Source organism: Lycium ferocissimum, chromosome 12, assembly GCF_029784015.1.
Source record: "Lycium ferocissimum isolate CSIRO_LF1 chromosome 12, AGI_CSIRO_Lferr_CH_V1, whole genome shotgun sequence".
Taxonomy (NCBI): Eukaryota; Viridiplantae; Streptophyta; class Magnoliopsida; order Solanales; family Solanaceae; genus Lycium; species Lycium ferocissimum.
The window spans coordinates 1745341-1766747 of NC_081353.1; the positions used below are offsets into that span (position 1 = coordinate 1745341).

At 37.4% G+C, this 21407-nt stretch overlaps 1 protein-coding gene across 2 annotated transcripts; it reads left to right on the top strand.

The window, feature by feature from the left end:
* Positions 1 to 678: 678 nt before the first annotated feature.
* On the top strand, positions 679 to 15385 carry LOC132040285 (uncharacterized). Of its 2 annotated transcripts, XM_059430921.1 has the most exons (4): positions 679 to 1154; positions 5145 to 5267; positions 5590 to 5644; positions 14988 to 15123. In XM_059430921.1, the coding sequence occupies exons 1-3, from the start codon at positions 938 to 940 to the stop codon at positions 5619 to 5621; spliced, it is 372 nt and encodes a 123-aa protein (XP_059286904.1). In that variant the 5' UTR covers positions 679 to 937; the 3' UTR covers positions 5622 to 5644; positions 14988 to 15123. The 2 variants fall into 2 exon arrangements, with proteins under 2 accessions (XP_059286904.1, XP_059286903.1); XM_059430920.1 differs by lacking the exon at positions 5590 to 5644 and having other exon boundaries at positions 680 to 1154; positions 14988 to 15385.
* Positions 15386 to 21407: the final 6022 nt, after the last annotated feature.

Below are 21407 nucleotides of genomic sequence, written 5' to 3' on the forward strand. Positions count from 1 at the left end.
AACTCCAAGCCGATCAACAGGCAAGTGCTTTCATGAATGAAATGCGGTAAACCAATCAATCTTTTCGTTACATATCGGGGACAGGGAACCAGCCCAGCGAACTCGATTTCCCGAAGAAAAGAGAGGGCGCTCTTCTAATATTTAGCTCCTAAGCTTTAGCAACAAATTATTTTTCTTAAGCAGTAAAATCAGTCATTACTCGAAAATCATCAACTCGCCCCCCCCCCCCAAAACCAAGAATAAATACTGACAAATTAAATTCTGTTGCTAGTGACAAGAATCAAGCAGTGGAGTTAGGCATTAAAAATGAACATACTGTCCTAATTATCAATTAGCAGAGGGAGAGGGAGTGAAGGTGGAGATGGTGGTGCTAATGGTGGCAGTGATTGTGAAGGGAGAGGAGATGGTAGAGGTGCGAGAAGGGGAAGATAGGGGTAAATGAGTTGAGTGGTGAGGTGGCATGTCACGTGGCGTCCATTTCAGTGCCACGTCAGATCTGGTATTCACCGTGGACAATTTTAACGGAGGAGGGGTATATTTAGACCCAAAGTATAACGGGAGAGGTATATTTTGATTTAAAATATAACTAAGGGTATATTTGGCTCTTTTCCAACTGTATAGGGGTATATTTGGCCCTTTTCCGTATAATTAAAGTGTAATACCGCCTCTGGGGCAGCTATGCAACTATTTTCCGTAGGCAGAATATGTGAAAAGTGTGCAGTTGGTCTTGAACCAAATGCACAAACTTGTAAATTCTATTGATCCAACAAGAAAGAGGGCAGAAACTTGCTGTGTCACGGAAAAACAAGTTCATTTCCCTTTTTGCTAGTATATTTCACTATTTATAGACATCTCCTTCCTACTGTCAATCTCCTGGACCTAAACCCATCCCCAAAAGAAAGATTGGGGGGGGGGGGGGGCAGTGGGGTTTGGTGAGATGAGCTCATCACCAAGTCGATCTCGAGGAGAGCAAAGGCCACGGAATTTTGACACAGAAGCGAAGAGGATGTGTTGGGCTAAGGCTGAGACTGTACCTGGTCGACATCCTGAACGCTGGCGCAAAGATTCCGCTGGTAACGTTGTCTGCAAACGCTTCTTCAATTGTCAAGGTTGTCTTTGCTTTGAGTATGACCACATCATTCCCTTCTCCAAAGGTACCTACTACCTATTACTTTTCCTGAGATTCCTGTTTCTGTTTTCTCTTGTTTCCTTTATTTTTAGCTGTCTACATCACACCCTTGAGTACATGCTTTGTGCACACAGACGAATCTAGAACATGGGTGCGCACCATTCGAAAAAAAGAAGGAAAAAAAGTATTAAGTGGGAATTGACCCCTAGTCCTCTAGCTAAATATCAACCTTCAACAAAGTGCATCATTTGTAGCATGGGTGCCAGCAGATAATGTTATACCAATTTTAAGAAAATATATACATAAAATACCTAGTTTTATGGAGAGACCACGGGTTCACATGCCTCAAATTTAATATATAAATTCGCCCCTGTTTGTGCACCAGGCTGCCCTTTTTATTTGATTCAGTATGGTAGCCGAAACAACTAGTTTGTTCATGAACATTCTATCATCAAACTTATGATTGAGGATTAATTGATTGTTTATTACTCTTTAAGTGAATTAGTATTTCACAAAAGATATGAAATAGACTTGGAGTTGATAGATAGGATTCCTATAGTCAATTCCAGCTAGTTTGGAGTTGAGGCTTTGTTGATTTTAGGTAAAAAGTGCAAATTCGCCTCTAGCCTTTGTGGTTTGGCTTAAATATGCTCTTTGTTAACCTAACGAGCCACGGTAAAAATCATCTCATTTGCCCCTCAGTAACCGTTGAAAAATTGGTCTGATTTAGTTGACATGGTGCAAGCCATGTAGGGGTGTATTTGATCTTTTCAACTGTTCAGAGGTATACTTGGACCACTAGCACCAGCACCACCAAAAAGAATTTCCTACCATTCTCTCACAAATACAACACCCCAAACACTTTGAGCCACTGCCAAAGCCACAAAAAACAAGCCCAACCCACCACTGCAATGCCACTGTCGAACCACCACCTCCACTATGAACGACTGCCATTAACTCTCCTTTTTCGAGATCTATAGCCCTAAACAAAGCGCCCACCAAATATCAAAAAGAAATTGCTATAAAAATCAAATCTAGAATGGATAACAAGCCCTCAACTAGGAAAATCCTCAAAGCCACAATGCTACTTTCAATTAATTCAACACTTTGACCTCGCCTCCAAACCAATCCCCTTGCTGGAAATGACAATACAACCAAAAAAATTCAAAGATGTGGTGGATTTTGATGGAGAAAGCATTGGGAAAAGAAGATGGGGTGTTCAGGTGCGATAAGAAAAATGGAGCTAGGCAGCTATTGTGGTTTTAGTGGTGTTGAAGAGATAATTAGGTAAATAAAAGTGTGCTCTCTCTAACCGCTTAAGTCTTTAGATGTTACAGTCTCATACTTAAACACGGCATCAAAGCAAGCAGAGGTCTTAGGTTCGAGTCTCATTGCTATCCATTATTTGATAAGAATATTTACGTGTTTGACCCATGTAAAAGAATCAGGCCTGAATGTAGGGGGGCATGTTGAAGAGATAATAAAGTAAATAAAAGTGTGTTCTCTGTAACAACTTAAGCTTGTAGATGAGATGACCACACACTTCAACAAGAGGGGATCATGAAAGGTTGAGGGGGGTTTTGGTGTATTGTTTAGTAACAAAAATACAAAGGGCAAAAATGGTGGTTTATAATGGCAACGGGTATGAGAAGGGTTGAAAAAGGAAGAGGTGTGGCGGGAATTTTGAGGTGAAAGTGGCAATGAAGATGGTGGCGTAGTGGTCTTCCCTTTGAGAGTGTTGCTAATAGGGACAGTGTTAAAGCCGAGTGCCTGTCTCGAGGAACATAATTTGTGTAGTGTGCTAGTTGAGTGGAATGTGTGTGGAGTTTATCGTGGGGAAGGGGTTATTTACATGGTGTAAGTAGCACACATTGAATATAAAATGCTAGAAGGTCGCTTGAGATGGTTTGGGCATGTTCTGCGTTGACCTATAGATGCACCGGTTCGTTAGTGGGAAACTATGGTAAGTGAAGGTGTTAAAAGGGGATGGGGTTAACCCAAAATTAGATGAAAGGAAGTGGTCTTAAAAGACTTGCAAATGTATAGGTATCAATACAGAATTAGTTAAAGATAGGGCTCAATGGAAGAAAAAGATTCATATAGGTGATAGCTACTAATTGACGATAGGTTTAGACTTGTTATGAAACTATTACTCATTATTATTATTATTGTTGTTGTTGTTGTTTATAATATATATATTCAACTTATTTTCACTTTTATTTTATTTAGTATGATGATGATATGATATGAGCTTAAATGAAGAAATGAGAATTCATATGACCGAACTCAACTTGTTTGGGACTGAGGCGTAGTAGTTGTTGTAAAGATGTTGAAAGTGGTTAATCTTTTAGCATGGTAAAAATGGGTGATGAAGATGGGTCGAAGATAAGAGATGGAGAGGCCTGGATTTGCTAAAGAAGATTGTGAAGACTGTAAGAGGGTTGTAGTGTATTGATAATGGAGAGTGTATGTGGGTTGAATTGTTGTTGCGTGGTGTTTTTGGTGGTGGTGGTGAAGGGGGATGAAATGGAGGTAGTGGTAAAAGAAGAAGGGGAGGGAGAATGGGTGGGTGGGTTTGGTTAATTTGTTTGTGTTGCGGAAGAGAATGGTGGTGGTGAGGGTGGCGGAAGAAGGGCGGAGAGGGAAGGGGAGGGGTGGGGAGGAAGAAGTGGTATGGGTTTTGTTAATTTTGTCTATGTGGCAGCTACATGGATTCCAATGTGGCAAGATGCGAAATCAACTGCATCTGTCCATCTTGGAGATCCATCAGTGAGGCGCATATTTGAGATGATATTGATGGTGCGGGGTATCTATGAGCCGATAGGTTAGCAGAGAGTTTATTTGAGCCAAATCACAAACTATAAGAGCAAATTTGGACCTTTCCCTTTAATTTTATTATTGCCAACGTGAGTCCTTGTTGCCCTAATGAAAGAAAGTGAGTCGGAATAGAGCTGAATTAATACATATATCTCATATAGTCGACCCAACTAACTTTGAATTGGGGTTTTAATTGATTTTATTATTGCCAAAGATAATCATTATAGCCCAAGTGAAATGAATAAGCCCAAATATAGTGGAGTTGAATATGGATATAGAAAATACATAGAGCCAATCCCAACTAGTTTGGAATTGAGGGGTAGTTGATTCCTAAGTTGCTCGGACTCGGGTGTGACCGTGCGGGTATCCGATACGGGTGCACATCTAGAGGTCGGATCCTTCATGATCTTAATTTTAAGATTCAGGGACACGGATCCATTTATGGATACGGGTGGGGTGATTCGGCTAAAAATAATTCAATTGTCAAAAAATAGAGTTAAAAAACCTAAATTATGAGATATTATGTGGAAAACTTGAGGAGAAAATATTGATCAAGAGGAGAATTTCGGGAGGAGGTAAAAGGAAAAGGAGTGACATAGAAATTTCTATATACAAGGTATTCCATTTTCTTCAATTTCACCATAATTTTTGCTTTGATTACATAAATCATTGAATCTGTCCGGAATTTCCCCCTCGATTTTGGTCATAGTACCCAAAATTGGTTGACCAGATCGGATACGGATCCCACACCCATATCCACACCCCTGTCATGTCGACACGGGTGCGGCACCGAAAGTCAAGAGTCCGAGCAACATTGTTTTATTCTATTATCACCCAAATGTGATAAAATGGACCCTAAGGAGGGGAAATCAATATAGATGATTCATATGGTCAACTTCAGCAATTTTTTTTTTTTTTCGTGGCGGGGGCGGGGGGGGGGGGGGGGTGAGAGGTGGTGTTTGTTAATTGATTGATCTGATTCACTCCGAGCTGATTCTGGATTTCTGTTCAGTGATTTAATCATTTGGATAGAATATTAACTGTTACAAATTTTTCTAATTTGGCGGGGGGGGGGGGGTTTCTAATTTTTTTCGCATCCGTTGGTTGGACGGCAGGTGTGGAGATGGGTCGCTTGAGTTTTTATTTGGTGGTCAAATACATGGTTGTTGCGCCATTTAAAATGAGTTCTCTTATGCAGGGGGCGAGTCCATAGCGGAGAATTGCCAGATTCTTCAGACAAGGGTGAACAGGCTTAAAGCCAACAAGGATGAGATTGATACTAGTCAGTTAAAAAGCTACTCCTGCGATATCAAGTTCACTGGTATTCACCTTTGATCTTTCCCTATTTGTTCTGCTTCTATCACTTGTCGTGTCGATCTTAATGACTTCTGAATTAGTTCCTCCAGTTTGGAGATCTGCGAGCTATATGATAGTTGTGTTACTTCTGTAGCCTCTTATAAAAAAAACTGCTGTAGCCTCTTAAGATTAGAAGTGCCATGGTAATTTCGAAGGTTTTAAGTCATTGCCTGATCTATCTGGATTACGGGACTACTGCCGATCAATATGCTAAAACGATCTTACTTCCGTTTGGGATTGAAGTGTCATTGTAGTTGTAGTGATTTTATTTTTATGGTGGTTTTCAGGTATTCCCATGTTTTCAGCTTTAACAAGATAATTTGACACTATTCATAAATGGAGGTATAGAGATGCAATATCAATTAAATAGTTGGCAAATTATTTTGCCTTACCATAAGAAATCATGCGAAACACTGCTATTGTTTGGTATTTGGTTTGAACCTAAGTTGTATTTTCATGGTTGTCATTGTGATGGTTTCTATGGGGATTTCTTTCTCAGATTACTACTTTTCCGTTCAGTACTCTCTTGGCCTATCCTAAGTTCTCAATTTGATTAGAACATTCATCAGATTAGGGGCAGTAATTCAGTTTGCATTCATCACATTAAGATTAATCTTTACTGTATATCTTTTTCTACCTCCTACTGCCAGTAGCGGTTGGGTTAGGTTTTTGATTTAAAGCTGGTTTCTGAATCCAAATTGAAGTCCAAGTTCTCATCGCATAACTACAGTGAGAAGGTATGGATGTGGAAACAGGTGTAACAGAACACAACAAGTAATAGAACTGTTTTTTTTTCTTTTTCTGTGAACGTGGATTTAGACAATTCTTCTGAAACTACGTAGATTGTATCTTCTTTTTGATTGTTCTTTCAATTCTTTTCTTGCTTGATTATTCTTGACAATCTAGATCCTAACAGAGATAAGATTTTGCCCTTGTAGAAGATCAAGCAAAGGAGAACTAGATTCTTCCACCTAGAGGTTCCTTTGTCATGTTGTTAGCAATCTGCATTACGAAAATACTTAGAACAACAACTTTGGAGAATTTCCAGAAACAATAAAGTTTGAAGAATATTTTCAAAACCAGTAAACAGGAGAGAATCTGAAAATGATCAGAAACAGTATCGAAAATATTTTTGAGGAAGAAAATCGAGCCCACTGAATGCACAGTGTGTCCTTAAGGAAATTATTCCCCTCAAGTACCCGAGGTTAATGGAATATATCCTCCCAGGATAGAACGATCTTACTCACCGGTGTATCGGTACCTAAAACCACGGTGTCAGCGAAAAAATATGAGGAATCAAACGAATTTATAGCCATGGAAGTACTGTTTCTGAAAGTTTGCAACCCTTCAGAATAGTCACTTAAAAATGGGGGGTGGGAATTTTAAATAAAATCCGGGAAAGAAAATGAACCGGGTCGTGCGCGGATCCGGTTCGGGTTGGATATTTGGCTAATTTAATTTAAAGAAAATTTTGTCCAAAAAGATTAATCAATCAATCTTTGACCAAATCCAAATCCAAAGCCAAAGCCGAGCCGAGCGAGCGACGACGATGGCGCGAGGCTTGCTTATTTCCTCAACCCTTTTAACAAGAAGTAAAAGTGTTTCCTTATTTAAACACTTGAACTTCTCTTTCCACTACCAATGTGGGAGAAATGTTTTTCTCCAAAGCATAAGGGAACAACTCATGTTCCATCCATATTTCTTCCCTCCATTTCCCATTTAATCTATACTAGACCCAACAATCCCCCACATGAATGGGGAATGGCTATAGCATAAAGGAATGTATGGACGAGTGTGTGATTTACAAGCAAGGATTAATTGCATCTGGATAAGTAGGTTTCCCTTTGAACTTTCCGTAGTGAACATATGTCGGATATACTCGGGCAATCGGTAGATTTAATATCTTTGAACCGTCAAGCTTTGGTGTATACCTAGACAGGCACATGTCACACAATCAACCCTTTACCGTCTATGGTTCTTACGGTTGTGTTCGTTTCAGCCATGAACACCTCCTGGTTTCATGAGTGTATGGAGAATAGGCTTTTTACAATCATCCTCTTTGAAGCGGCTTACAATTCACACTTACATAGGTGATTCCTAAACGTGTTATCGCGTAGATACACTATTTGGTCAAACCTGCCAAACTTAGAAACCATTAAAAAACTTAAGCTTTATTAACTCGTTAAAAAGCCTTAATGTTTTATCCTTGTTCCTGAACATTGTCTTCATCGCGAGAATGGATTGAGTTATTTGACAATGCCGAACTGTCAGTCACAACTTTGTTTGATCTCCTTGAACCTAGCTCTTGGGATTTCCAGTCTGCTAGGTAGAGTTGCCGCCATGATGACTTGTCCTAAGCCTTAAACCTATTCCCTTAGATGATCTTTCAACCGCCTCTCTAGTTAGGCCTTTTGTAAGTGAATCCGACACATTATCTCTAGACTTTACATAGTCAATAGTGATAATTCCACTAGAGAGTAGTTGTCTCACGGTATTATGTCTCCATCGTATGTGACGAGATTTTTCGTTGTACATAACGCTCCACCTTACCTACCTATTGTCGTTGACTATCACAATGTATGCATATAGGTCCCGAGGTTTGGGCCGAATGAAATATCTTCTAAGAAATTCCGGAGCTATTCAGCTTCTTCACCGGCCTTGTCTAAAGCTATAAATTCAGATTCCATCATAGAACGGGCGATGCACATCTGTTTGGATGATTTCCAAGACACCGCTCCACCCCTAATTGTGAAAACATATCCACTCGTGGATTTAACTTCAGATGATCCGGTGATCCAATTTGCATCACTATATCCCTCAATCACGGCGGGATATTTGTTATAATGCAAAGCATAGTCTTGGGTATGTTTTAGATACACCAAAACTCGTTTCATTGCCATCCATTGAGTTTGATTGGGATTACTTGTGAACCGACTCAATTTGCTAATAGCACATGCTATATCTGGTCGCGTACAATTCATGTTATACATCAAACTTCCCAACACCCTTGCATAATCCAATTGTGAGTCACTTTCACCTTCATTCTTCTGAAATGTATAGCTCACGTCAATTGGAGTCTTGGCAACATTGAAATCCAAATACTGGAACTTGTCAAGTACTCTTTCAATATAATGAGACTGCGATAATGCTAGACCTTGTGGAGTTTTATGAATTCTGATTCCTAAGATCAAATCAACAACTCCTAAGTCCTTCATATCAAATTTGCTAGCGCCATGCGCTTAGTAGCATTTATATCGGCAATATCTTTACTCAATATCAACATGTCATCAACATATAAACATACAATGATTTCATGATTTGGAGTGTTTTTAATGTAAACACATTTGTCACACTCGTTGATCTTAAATCCATTTGCCAACATTGTTTGGTCAAATTTAGCATGCCATTGTTTGGGTGCTTGTTTTAGTCCATAAAGCGACTTAACAAGTTTGCACACTTTCCCTTCTTTACCAGGAACCACAAATCCCTCAGGTTGTTTCATGTAGATTTCTTCCTCCAACTCTCCATTTAAGAAAGTTGTCTTAACATCCATTTGATGGATTTCAAGACCATGTATGGCCGCTAGTGCCACTAACACCCGAATAGATGTTATCCTTTTTACCAGCGAGTATGTGTCAAAGTAATCAAGGCTTTCTTTCTGTCTATAATCTTTGACCACAAGTCTTCCCTTATATTTGTCAATAGTGCCATCAGCTTTCATTTTCCTTTTAAAGATCCATTTTGATCTAAAGGTTTATTTCTAGGAGGAAGATCAACCAATTCCGTATGGTTGTTCAAATTGATTCAATCTCACTATTGACGCCTCTTTCCAAAATCTTGAATTAGAAGAAAGACATCGTTGCTTTAAATGTTTGAGGCTCATTTTCGACAAGAATGTCACAAAATCTGGTTCAAAGGAAGTAGATGTCCTTTGACGTTTGCTACGCCTTGGATCCTCTTCACTTGGTGTACTTTCTTTTGGTTCTTCCTGCGGTCGTTTAGATCTTTCACTTGACGACATTCAGTTTTAAACGGATAAATGTTTTCAAAGATTTCAACATTATCCGATTCAATTACCGTATTAACATGAATTTCGGGATTGTCGGATTTGTGAACCAAAACCGAAAGCTTTCATTGCGTTTGTAAAGCATATCCAATAAAAACAAAATCGGTCCGATTTTTACCCTTTTGGGTAAAGGAACTTGTACCTTTGCTAAACACCCCCACACTTTGAAATATTTCAAGTTGGGTTTTCTTTCTTTCCGTAGTTTATATGGAATAGATTGTGTTTTGCTGTGAGGTACCCTGTTGAGTATTCGGTTAGCTGTAAGGATAGCTTCTCCCCACAAGCTCTGCGGTAAACCGGAACTTATTAATAAAGCATTCATCATTTCCTTTAATGTTCGTTTTTTCCTTTCCGCAATTCCATTTGATTGTGGTGTGTAAGGGCGATAGTTTGATAAATAATTCCATATTCTAAAATATCTCGCAAAAGGAGATTCGTGTTCTCCACCCCTATCACTTCTAATCATTTTATCTTTTTATTCAATTGATTTTCCACTTCGTTCTTGTATTGCTTAAATGCGTCAATTGCTTCATCCTTACTATTAAGCAAATACACGTAACAATATCAAGTGCAATCGTCACGAAAGTTATAAAATACTTTTTCCCACCGCGAGATGGTATTGACTTCATATCACATATATACTGTGTGGATTAAGTCTAAAGGATACGAATTCTATCGCAGACTTATATGGATGTTTAACAAACTTAGATTCAACACAGATTTCACATTTTGATTTATTACACTCGAATTTAGGCAATACTTACACCATCTTGTGAGGAGACTGGTGGAGCAGTATAGGGAGAGGAAGAGGGACTTACACATGGTATTCATCGACCTAGAAAAAGCTTACGACAAAGTTCCAAGAGAGATCCTATGGAGAAAAAGGTGTACCGTGGCGTACATTAGGGTGATCGAGGACATGTATGAGGAGCCAAAACGGGGTAAGGACGGTAGGAGGAGACTGTAGCACTTCCCAGTTGTGATGGGGTTGCATCAAGGATCAGCTCTTAGTCCGTTTTTATTTGCCTTGGTGATGGATGGATTGACGCGGCAAATTCAAGGTGAGGTGCCATGGTGTATGCTTTTCGCAGATGACATAGTCCCGATCGACGAGACTCGTAGGCGAGTTAAAAAATGAGGAGGGTTGGAGACATACTCTTGTAGTTAAAGGGTTTAAGCCTTAGGACCGACGGATCTCGGTCGAAGACCTCGGGAGGATGGCTTGGAAGTGAGGCTTGGTACCCGAGCCATCCGTAAGAAAAGTAGTTCAAGTATCTTGGGTCTATTATGCAAAGGCGGCGAGATTGACGATGATGTCACACATCGTATTGGGCGGGTGGATGAAATGGAGGCTTGCTTCCGAGTGTTATGTGATGCCAGTAGTTAACAAAAATGGTTAGCATCGACCATCTTGTATGGGGGCGGAATTGTGTAAGATCTCTCACGTTGAATGTGTAGATGAGAATGTTGAGATGGATGTGTGGCCACACCGCAGGACTTAGGAATGAGGATATTCGGGACAAGGTGGGGAGTGGCCTCGGTGGAAGACAAAATCTCATAGATGGTTTGGGCATGTGAAGAGAGAGAGACAGATGCCCCGGAGGTGTGAGAGGTTGGCCATGGATGGTTTCGGACGAGGGGAAGGGTAGGCCGGCAAGAAGTTCGAGGAGAGGTAATTAGACACGACATGGCGCGGTTACCACCGAGGACACGACCTTAGATAGGAGGGTTTGGAGGACCCGCAGGGTAGAAGGCTAGTAGATAGTCTCGTTATCCTTCCTTATTAGTAGTCGCATTATCGCAAATAATTTCTTGTGCTCGATTTCGCTATTATCCGTTATTTCGTGCTTTGATTATCCTATATTATCCGTGTCGCTTGCGTTATTTCATTTCCATATCGCTTTGAATCTCTTAGCCTTATCTCGACTTTTTTTTATGCTCTTTATCGGTACTTTCCCCGTCCTACCTTGGTAGGAGTAAGGTCTATTGTACACTCTACCCTCCCCAGACCCCACATTGTGGGATTTCATTGGGTTGTTGTTGTTGTTGTTGTTGTTGTTGAATTTAGGCAATACTTCTAAATTAATCAATTTTCGCAAGGTTTTGTAGTTGACATGTCCTAAACGAACATGCCATAAATCATTTGACTCCAATAAGTAAGACGTAGCTGAATTCTTATTAATACTGTCAACAACCATTACATTTAGCTTGAAAAGGACCTCGGTGAGGTAGCCCTTTCCTATGAACATCTCATTCTTACTTATTACAACTTTCTCACTTACAAGCACGCACTTAAACCCGTTTTTGACGAGTAGTGCGGCTGAAACTAAATTCTTCCTAATTGTAAGAACGTGCAGAACGTTGATGAGTCGAAGACTCGCCTAAGTCATCTTCAGAAGTATCTTCCCTTATCCTTCAATCTTGGCTGTTGTAGTATTTCCCATAAAAAGCTCCTCTTCGGGTTCAACGGGAGCGTAGGTTGCAAATGCTTCTTTTGCAGAGCAAATATGTCGAGGGGCACCAGAATCAAGCCACCACTCCTTTGGGTTTCCAACCAAATTGCACTCCGATAGCATAGCACAGAGATCATCTACATCACCATCTTTTCCACCATGTTCGCCTGACCCTTGTTCTTGTCCTTTTTCGGGGCACGACAATCAGGAGCCTTGGGGGGCTTTTTCCACAATTATAGCAGTTGCCCTTGAACTTTTCTTGGCTTGTTCCTTCTTTTGTCCAGTGGACTTCTTTCTTTTCTTACTTTTTGGAGCAGCCTCTTCAACGATATTCGCTCCTATAATTGTTGAATTTCCACGCGACTTCTTCTCGGCTGTTTTGTTATCTTCCTCAATCTTGAGACGAATCACAAGATCTTCCAACTTCATTTCTTTGCGCTTGTGCTTTAGATAATTTTTGAAATCTCTCCACGAAGGAGGCAACTTTTCAATCATTGCAGCCCCTTGAAACGCTACGTTAACTACCATACTTTCAGCAATAAGGTCATGAAAAATAAGTTGAAGCTCAAGAACTTGCGTTCCAACGGTTCTGCTGTCTATCATTTTATAGTCTAGAAACTTGGCAACCACAAATTTTTTCAAGCATGCGTCTTCAATCTTATACTTCTTCTCAAGTGCATCCCACAATTCTTTCGAAGTATTCATAGCACTGTAGACGTTGTACAAATCATCCTCCAAAGCACTTAGGATGTAGCCCTTGCATAGAAAATCTGCCTGTTTCCACGCCTCAGCAATCATAAATTTTTCATTGGCCGGCATATCAGCAGCAGGCACAGGAGGGTCTTCGTTGGTGAACTTCTGCATACCAAGAGTGGTAAGCCAAAAGAACACCCTTTGCTGCCATCCTTTGAAGTTGGCTCCAGAAAATTTCCCCGGTTTTTCCGCCGGTGGCACAGCAGTTCGGCTTGTTGCCGCAACAGTCGCAGAAGTAGTAGCGCTTTCAATTGCCATTTCTTTTCACTGTCAAAATTGACAAACTGTTTTAATAATCAGAATAGCAAACTTTTCACAACAACAACGACGAAGTTTTTATGTTCTTCAAATCGTTGTACAAGTATGAACTTTAATATTCCAACGAAATTTTTATATCTTCAAGTCAGAACACGAAATTTCATACGGAGTGGAAAACCACACAGGTTTTAGTCTCCAAAATAGAATACAGATTAATATATAAAATATAATTTCCTTAAGATTGTTAGCAATCTGTATTACGAAAATACTTAGAACAACAACTTTGGAGAATTTCCAGAAACAATAAAGTTTGAAGAATATTTTCAAAACCAGAAAACTTAAAACCAGTAAACAGGAGAGAATCTGAAAATGATCAGAAACAGTATCGAAAATATTTTTGAGGAAGAAAATCGAGCCCACTGAATGCACAGTGTGTCCTTAAGGAAATTATTCCCCTCAAGTACCCGAGGTTAATGGAATATATCCTCCCAGGATAGAACGATCGTACTCACCGATGTATCGGTACCTAAAATCACGGTGTCAGCAAACCACTCAACGGTAGTAAATTGCACTAGAATTTATTTGTGCAGAAGAAGTTTTGAAGTTCAGAAAATTCGTAAGGAAAAATCTGAGGAATCAAACGAATTTATAGCCATGGAAGTACTGTTTCTGAAGGTTTGCAACCCTTCAGAACAGTCACTTTAAAACGGGCGGGAATTTTAAATAAAATCCGAGAAAGAAAATGAACCGGGTCGCGCGTGGATCCCGTTCGGGTTGGATATTTGGCTAATTTAATTAATAATTAAATAATTAACTAATTAAAGAAAATTTTGTCCAAAAAGATTAATCAATCAATTTTTGACCGAAGCCGAGCGAGCGACGACGACTGCGCGAGGCTTGCTTATTTTCTCAACCCTTTTAACAAGAAGTAAAAGTGTTTCCTTATTTAAACACTTGAACTTCTCTTTCCACTACCAATATGGGAGAAATGCTTTTCACCAAAGCATAAGAGAACAACTCATGTTCCCTCCATATTTCTTCCCTCCATTTCCCATTTAATCTATACTAGACCCAACACATGTTACATAGTTTAAATACATAAAGAATTTCTTTATCTTGGTAGATGCTGCCTACCTACCTCAGAGTTTGATTACTGAGTCCGGACATATCAGCTTTGCTACCATCTCTATATTATCTTCTTTCAGAGGATAGAACCAATAAAATTTGCTTGGATCTTTCAACTGGTTAGATCCCTCTCTGAAGTTTTGCGAGTCTTACCCGTTCTTTTATTATTGTGCTGTTTAGCATGTATTTTATAGCACATGCAATAAGTTATCATGGAACTTGCCTTGTAACACAACAGCTTTGGCAACTGTAGATAATGGAACTGGTGTGGTTATTTGTTTTTATTTTTTGCTTTGTTTTTGTATAAGGTATAAAGGAACTGGTAAGCTAAGTTGGTCGGACTCGGGTGCGGGTGTCCGATACGGGTGCGGATCCTTCATGATCTATATTTTAAGATTCGGGGATACGGATCTAGGTATGGATACGGGTGCGGGGATTCAAAAAAAAAAAATAATGTGGAAAACTTGAGGAGAAAATATTGATCAAGAGTAGAATCCCTGAAGGAGATAAAAAGAAAAGGAGTGACTTCGAAATTTCAATATACAAGGTATTCCATTTTCTTTAATTCCACCTTAGCTTTTGTTTATTGAAATCATTGGATCTGTTGGAATTTCTCCGACGATTTTGGTCAAAGTATCCAAAATCGGTTGACCAGATGATGGATCTCACACCCACACCCACAATCGTCGTGTCGACACGGGTGCAGCACCGAAAGTGAAGAGTCCGAGCAACTTAGCTGATAAGTATAAGGGACCAGTAATGCCTTTTTCTACACAATTAGTGCAAATGGAGTATTCTCGTCTGGAAGGTAACTGTGGAAAATGGTATATCGTATAAGATTTTCTACAGATTCTAGCAGAAGTTAACCACCCTTAATGTCCCGTAAAATGTATAATGCTTAGTCATCCTTCCCAACTTCACACAGAATTGGACATATAAATTTGTGCCCTAACTGCATGGTTGTCAGTTGTTTTTGCAGCAGTTACATTTTTACTCTATTAATACTTACCATAAAACTTGGACCATGCAGATAAGGAGCTCGATGTAATTGAAATGGCTGTTTATGGGGATGTTATCCGACCTGGAAAGCAATGCCGTTGTAGAACTGTTGCTGAAGTGCTAGGCCAATATAAGTCAAAGGACCGGGCTGCTCCCTGCAAGTTACCATATGCTGATGAATCCTTATAGCAGGAAGTGAAGGGAACTCAGTGCGGGGCATACATATCTCAGTCCTAATTTTTCCGCAAGTCATTAATATTTTGTATTTCAATGGCTTCAATTGAAGTTCAATTATTTTATGTAGCTCAGCAGCTTATTGAGTGAATTGTTGTAGCCTTGGTGGATAACTGTCATTTTGTGAACTTAGTGAGTCTCAATGAAATTTCTCAAGATGGAAGGCAAATAATGCTAAAGCCATTTGCAACGGCAGATCTTAATTGTGGTCACCTTCCTGTCTCATTTTTTTCTCGACTGGGCCTGATTAGAATGAAAATGGCTATAGAGAATACGTATAGCTGATACAACTAATTTGGAGTTGAGGCCAAGTTGCTTGATCGTGGCTGGGCTCAGTTTAATCCAGTTGGTTTCACATTTCAATCATGAAGTACCAGGATAAGAATAAAAGCCCAAACAATCTATCTCGTAATCAGAGGCGGATTCAGAATTTAAACTCTATGGGTTCAATCCTGCGATTCTTAGAATTAAACCCATTATATTTTTAAAGTTATGAGTTTACACATCAATTTATGCTCCGTGTTGGAAGTTAGGGGTTCAATTGAACCCCCATCTAACATGCTAGATGCGCCTCTGCTCGTAATGCCTTCTTTTTAATGGAGAGAACTAATTGTAGCTACTTTCGGTTGCCTGCTGAACACGTAATCCACTATTATTACGTATTTTGTGTTATATATATTAAAACTAGCAAACTATGGCCGTGCGATGCACCCAGCCCAATATGATTAATTTGGTTATTCACTTTAGTTAGTCTTATGATTTGTTATTTTGCAAATGATACTGCGATTCTCCTTAGTGAGTCTCTATATTTTTTTTCCTTTCCTCTTATTTTTCCCCTTAATTTCTTAATTGCTGTTAAAATTTATCTTATTTTGGTTATGTCGGCCTCTTTTTATATGTAGTAAGTTGACAATTCAAATATTCTACATGTCAAGTTTATAATCACAAGATTCAAAGGATATTTTATTATATTAGACAGATTTTTAATTTAGAATCATAAGATTCAAAAGTCTATCTTTATTTCTTAAATTCCGTGTCTAGTCAAACGTAGACACTTAAATTGAGACAGAGGGAGTATATGCCAAATGAAGGAAATGAAAGGACAATTGAGACACTGTGGACACGTGGGGACTTAAAAAGTAAACACACAAGAGGTAGTATTAATGTTAAATTTCTGAAATGTACACATGTTAGTCCCGAGTTAGAGTACAATTTCAGTTGCTTTTTGTACAACTTATTGTTGCTGTATTCGTCCACCTTGGGAGTTTGTTGTTTAATAAAAAAAAATTGTCTTATTTTGGTTATGTCTGCCTCTTTTTATATTTAGTAAGTTAACAATTCAAATATTCTATATGTCAAGTTTATAATCACAAGATTCAAAGGATATTTTATTATATTATACACATTTTTAATTTAGAACCACAAGTTGAAAGTCTATATTTATTTCTTAAACGCCATGCCTAGTCAAACGTAGACACTTAAATTGAGACAAAGGGAGTATATACCAAATGAAGGAAATGAAAGGACAATTAAGACACTACGGACCCGTGGAGACTTAAAAAGTAAACACACAAGAGGTAGAATTAATGTTCAACTTCTGAAATGTACACATGTTAGTCCTGCTTAGAGTACAATTTCAGCTGCTTGTTGTACAATTTATTGTTGCTGTGTTCGTTCACCTTGGGCATTTATATATAATATTAGCAAACTATGCCCGTGCGATGCACGGGGCCCAACATGATTAATTTGGTTTCTTACTTTAGGGATTAATAGCTAGATTTCTAATCAACTTATTGGTTTTATGGTATATCTCAGTATCGAGGATGAGACCAAAGAACTATATTTGTTTATAAACTCTCCTGGGGGCTGGGTATATGCAATTTGTGCGACCAGATGTCCATACAGTATGCATGGGATTAGCCGCTTCAATGAGATCTTTTATCTTGGTCGGAGGAGAAATTACCAAACGTCTAGCATTCCCTCACGCTTGGGGCCAAAGAGGTTTTTATTTGAGAGAAAAAAGAAGACTATGCCTTCGCCATATGAATACTAAGTAATAATAACATGGCACTTCGAATTCGCTATGAGAAATTTTTGTATTTTTTTTTTCTTTTCAAAACATAGATTCTGTATCGAGAGAGTAGTATGAGATAAGGGGTATTTCCGATTTGCTCTTATCTATCGGGAGTTCAGTTCAGCGTCACAAACTTTTTTGTTTCCATGCCGGAGAGTTCTTAACAATATTTATATTATGAAAGAGTACGAAAAAAATAATATTTTTTCCTTATTTGATCGGATTAAAAAGAAACTTTGGGATTGCTGAATCACAGACAAAAAATGAAAAAATAAACATATTTATGGTTTGTATATTTTGCAAAGGATACCGCGATTCTCCTTAGTGAGTCTCTGCATTTTGTTTCTTTTCCTCTTGTTTTTCCCCTTAATTTCTCATTTGTTGTTAAAATTTGTCTTATTTTGGTTATGTCCGCCTCTTTTTATATTTAGTAAGTTAACAATTCAAATATCCTACATGTCAAGTTTATAATCACAAGATTCAAAAGTCTATTTTTAATTCTTAAACTCCGTGTCTAGTCAAACTTAGACACTTAAATTAAGACAGAGGGGGTATTTGCCAAATGAAGGAAATAAAAGGACAATTGAGATACTATGGACATGTGGGACCTAAAAAGTAAACACACAAGAGGTAGAATTAATGTTAAACTTCTGAAATGTATATATGTTAATCCCAATTTTAGAGTACAATTTCATGTACTTTCTATAATAGAGTAATCAAATGAAGTGTACAAGTAAAGAAATATGATAACGTAAAAGTAGAATACACGTGTACAGGTGGCAAACCCAGTAGTAGTATTTGATAAATGAAGTGGACCCACAACTGAAAATAAAGGAAAGAAACCAAGTACAATTGAAATAAGTCCAAATTTAATGTACAATTCTCAGACAAATTTTGGTACAATTTGTTGTTGATATGTTAGTCCCTCTTGGATACTTATATATATTAGATAGAAATAACTTTGTTTCTTACGTCAAGTGGTACACGTGGTTTGCTGGGAAAAATATCAATACACGTGTCAACAGGCAAATAAGCCAAGTTTGATGCACAACTTGGATAACTTTAAGTACAATTTGGTGATGCTATGCTCGTACTCCTTAGCCGTTTATATGTATACTAGTTCCGTGTGGCCCGTGCGAAGTCCGGGCCCAAACTGAAGATATAAAGTAGATATTTTAATTAAAGAAATATAATTTATGTTAGTAATAATTAAATTTTATATAAGTATATTTTTTTATAATTTCATATAAGTATATTTTTTCAATATATAAAAGAAAAACTTTCATTTCACTCCTTTAATATTTTAACTTTCATTTTGATGAAATTATTTACTACAAATTAAATGCAGAGCCAGAATTTGACGTTTATGAGCTTTAATTGGATCCTAATTCTTAAAATTTATTTAGTTCTAAATTAATAATCTATACATATGAACTTTTAAGATAAACACAGAACTTGTGCAGTGGATGGGGCTGCTCCCCCTTAATTAGGGGTCACGGGTTTGAGCCTGGATATGAAAAATCTTTAGAGGGAGTGCTTCCCCCGAGTGGGCGCTACACAATGCGAATTATCTGGATTAATCGGGCTCAAATGCAGATATCGGGAACCGGATAGAAAATCAAAAAATAGGAAAAATGAGGTAGGAGGTTCAACAACTTTTGAAAAGTAGACCTTAAGAACAAAAAGTAAATTTGACTTTAAAAAATAAGATTAAGACCTAAAAGTAATTAATTGAAAAGTTTGACATTTTATTGGAAAATTTTGTGAGGATTACAAAAGCCCTTAGTTGTCCCTTATATATAGTAGTAACTCATCTCACGAAGCCCGTGCTAAGCCGGGGCCCAACTCCAGATATAAAAAGTAATATTTTAATTAAAGAAATATAATTTATGTTGGTAATAATTAAATTTCAAATAATTATATTTTTAATATATAAAAGCAAAACTTTCATTTCACTCCTTTAATACCTTATCTTTCATTTTGATAAAATTATTTACTTCAAATTAAAAGCAGAGCCATAATTTGAAATATATGAGTTTCGAATCCTAATTTTTTAAGTCATTTAGTTCTAAATTAATAATTTATACTTATTTAATAAACTTTTAAGACAAATACAGAATTTGAACCAAAGTGCTACCGAATCCTATCAAATCGGTAGCTGACACTCTACTTCCGCCCTACTTCAAACTCGTTTTGTGTTTAAAAGATTAACTTTAGTTAACCAAACAAGAGCTTTTAAAGATAACCCGATCTTGAATGATAATATTGTCTTCATTTTTAACATTATATGGCATCATTTAATAATTTTTAAAACTATCCGAAAATCATTTTTGTACTAATCTTGGTAAACACATATGAGCTCATTAAAGTATAAATATAAAGTAAAAAAAAATGTCTACGTATGAGTAAAAGAATTTTCAGAAATTCTCAAATTTCATAATACAAATATAAAGTAAAAGAAATGCTTACACGTAAAAATCTATAATAAGCAACAAATGAAAAAGAAGAAAACAAAGAGCAACAAGAAGCAAGAATATCTAGCGACGAAATAACTATTTTTTTGGTTAATAGATAAGATCAATAGAAGAAAGCAACAGGGAAAATAAAGTGCAGCGGATGGGGCTGCTCCTTCCTTAATCAGGAGTCTCAAGTTCTAGCCTGAGTATAAAAAAAATCTTGGTAGGGAGCGCTTCCTCCGATTGGGCCCTATGCGACGCGAATCTGGATTAGGCGAGTTCCAATGCGGGTACCAGATACCAGATAGAAAACAGGTAAATAAGGCAGAATGTTTGATAGCTTTTAAAAAGTAAACCATAAGAACAAAAATAAATTTGAAACCATAAGAACGAAAAATAAATTTGACTTTAAAAAATAAGATCAGGACCTAGAAGTAATTAATTGAAAAGTTTGACTTTTTGGGAAAGTTTTGTGAGGACTACAAAAGCTCTTTTGTTATATATATATATATATATATATATATAGAATAGAATATAATAGAAATAGATAGGCACAACATGGAATGCACTATGTACAATTTGTTAATGCTGTGTTGGTCCTCGTTTGGCACTTATATATAATAGAAATAATAAGAAAAATATAGAATAGAAAAATAGACATATATCTTTAGTAATGTGGCTAAGTTATATGGGACGAAGGGAGTACTTCATTTATTCATTCTTAAAGAATGTGAAAAGTCAAGTATAGTGATGTGGCCAAGTAATACGGGACGAAGGGAGTACTTCATTTATTAATTTTTAAAGAATGTGAAAAGTCAAGTATAGTAATGTGACCAAGTAATATGGGACGAAGGGAGTACTTCATTTATTATTTTTTAAAGAATGTGAAAAGTCAAGTAATGTGGTCAAGTAATATGGGAGGACGGAGTACTTCATTTATTAATTCTTAAAGAACGTGAAAATTTAAAAGTGAACAAGTAAAAGTACATGAAGAAAATAAATATGTGTCGGATAATTAAAGTTGAAGTGCATACATGTATACATGAGAAGTGAATAAATATTCAACAAGAACATGAAAAGTCAAAAGTGAACAAGTAAAAGTGCACAGAGGAAATAAATATGTGTCGGATAATTACAACTGAAGTGCATACGTGTATACATGAGAAGAGAATAAATATTCAGTACTATGACATATGTCCACGTGAGATTTATTAATTCTTAAAGAAGGTGAAAAGTCAAAAGTAAACAAGTAAAAGTGCACGGAGGAAATAAATAAGTCCATACGTGTATACATGAGAAGAGAATAAATATTAAGTACTATGACATATGTCCACGTGGGATAAAAAAGTAATTGGTTAAAGTGTACAAGTTATATAGCTTTTAGTACAATCATTCATTGCGTGTACAGTTTATAAAGCTTTTGGTACGAGCAGTCACAACTGTATTAGTCCTCCCTCCACATTTATATATAATAGTAATATATAAGTATTATTTAATAATAATAGTAATTATCTTATGTGGCTTTTCTAAAGAGTTGTGTCCCTTAAAGAAAAGTTGTCTTTCTATTCAATAACTAATTCCTCTGTAGAAGGGTTTCAATGTTTTTCTTTAAAAAGAAGTCCAAGACTTCTGTTTTAAAAACTAACGTGAGAAGTGAAAGAAACAATTCCTTGTTCCACTCCAGAGA

Bases quoted from the DNA above. Each gene is read 5' to 3' on its own strand.
- LOC132040285 (XM_059430920.1), top strand. From the start codon at position 938: ATGAGCTCATCACCAAGTCGATCTCGAGGAGAGCAAAGGCCACGGAAT. The intron at 1,155-5,144 runs GTACCTACTACC...TCTCTTATGCAG, and splicing joins CATCATTCCCTTCTCCAAAG to GGGGCGAGTCCATAGCGGAG. The intron at 5,268-14,987 runs GTATTCACCTTT...TGGACCATGCAG, and splicing joins CTGCGATATCAAGTTCACTG to ATAAGGAGCTCGATGTAATT.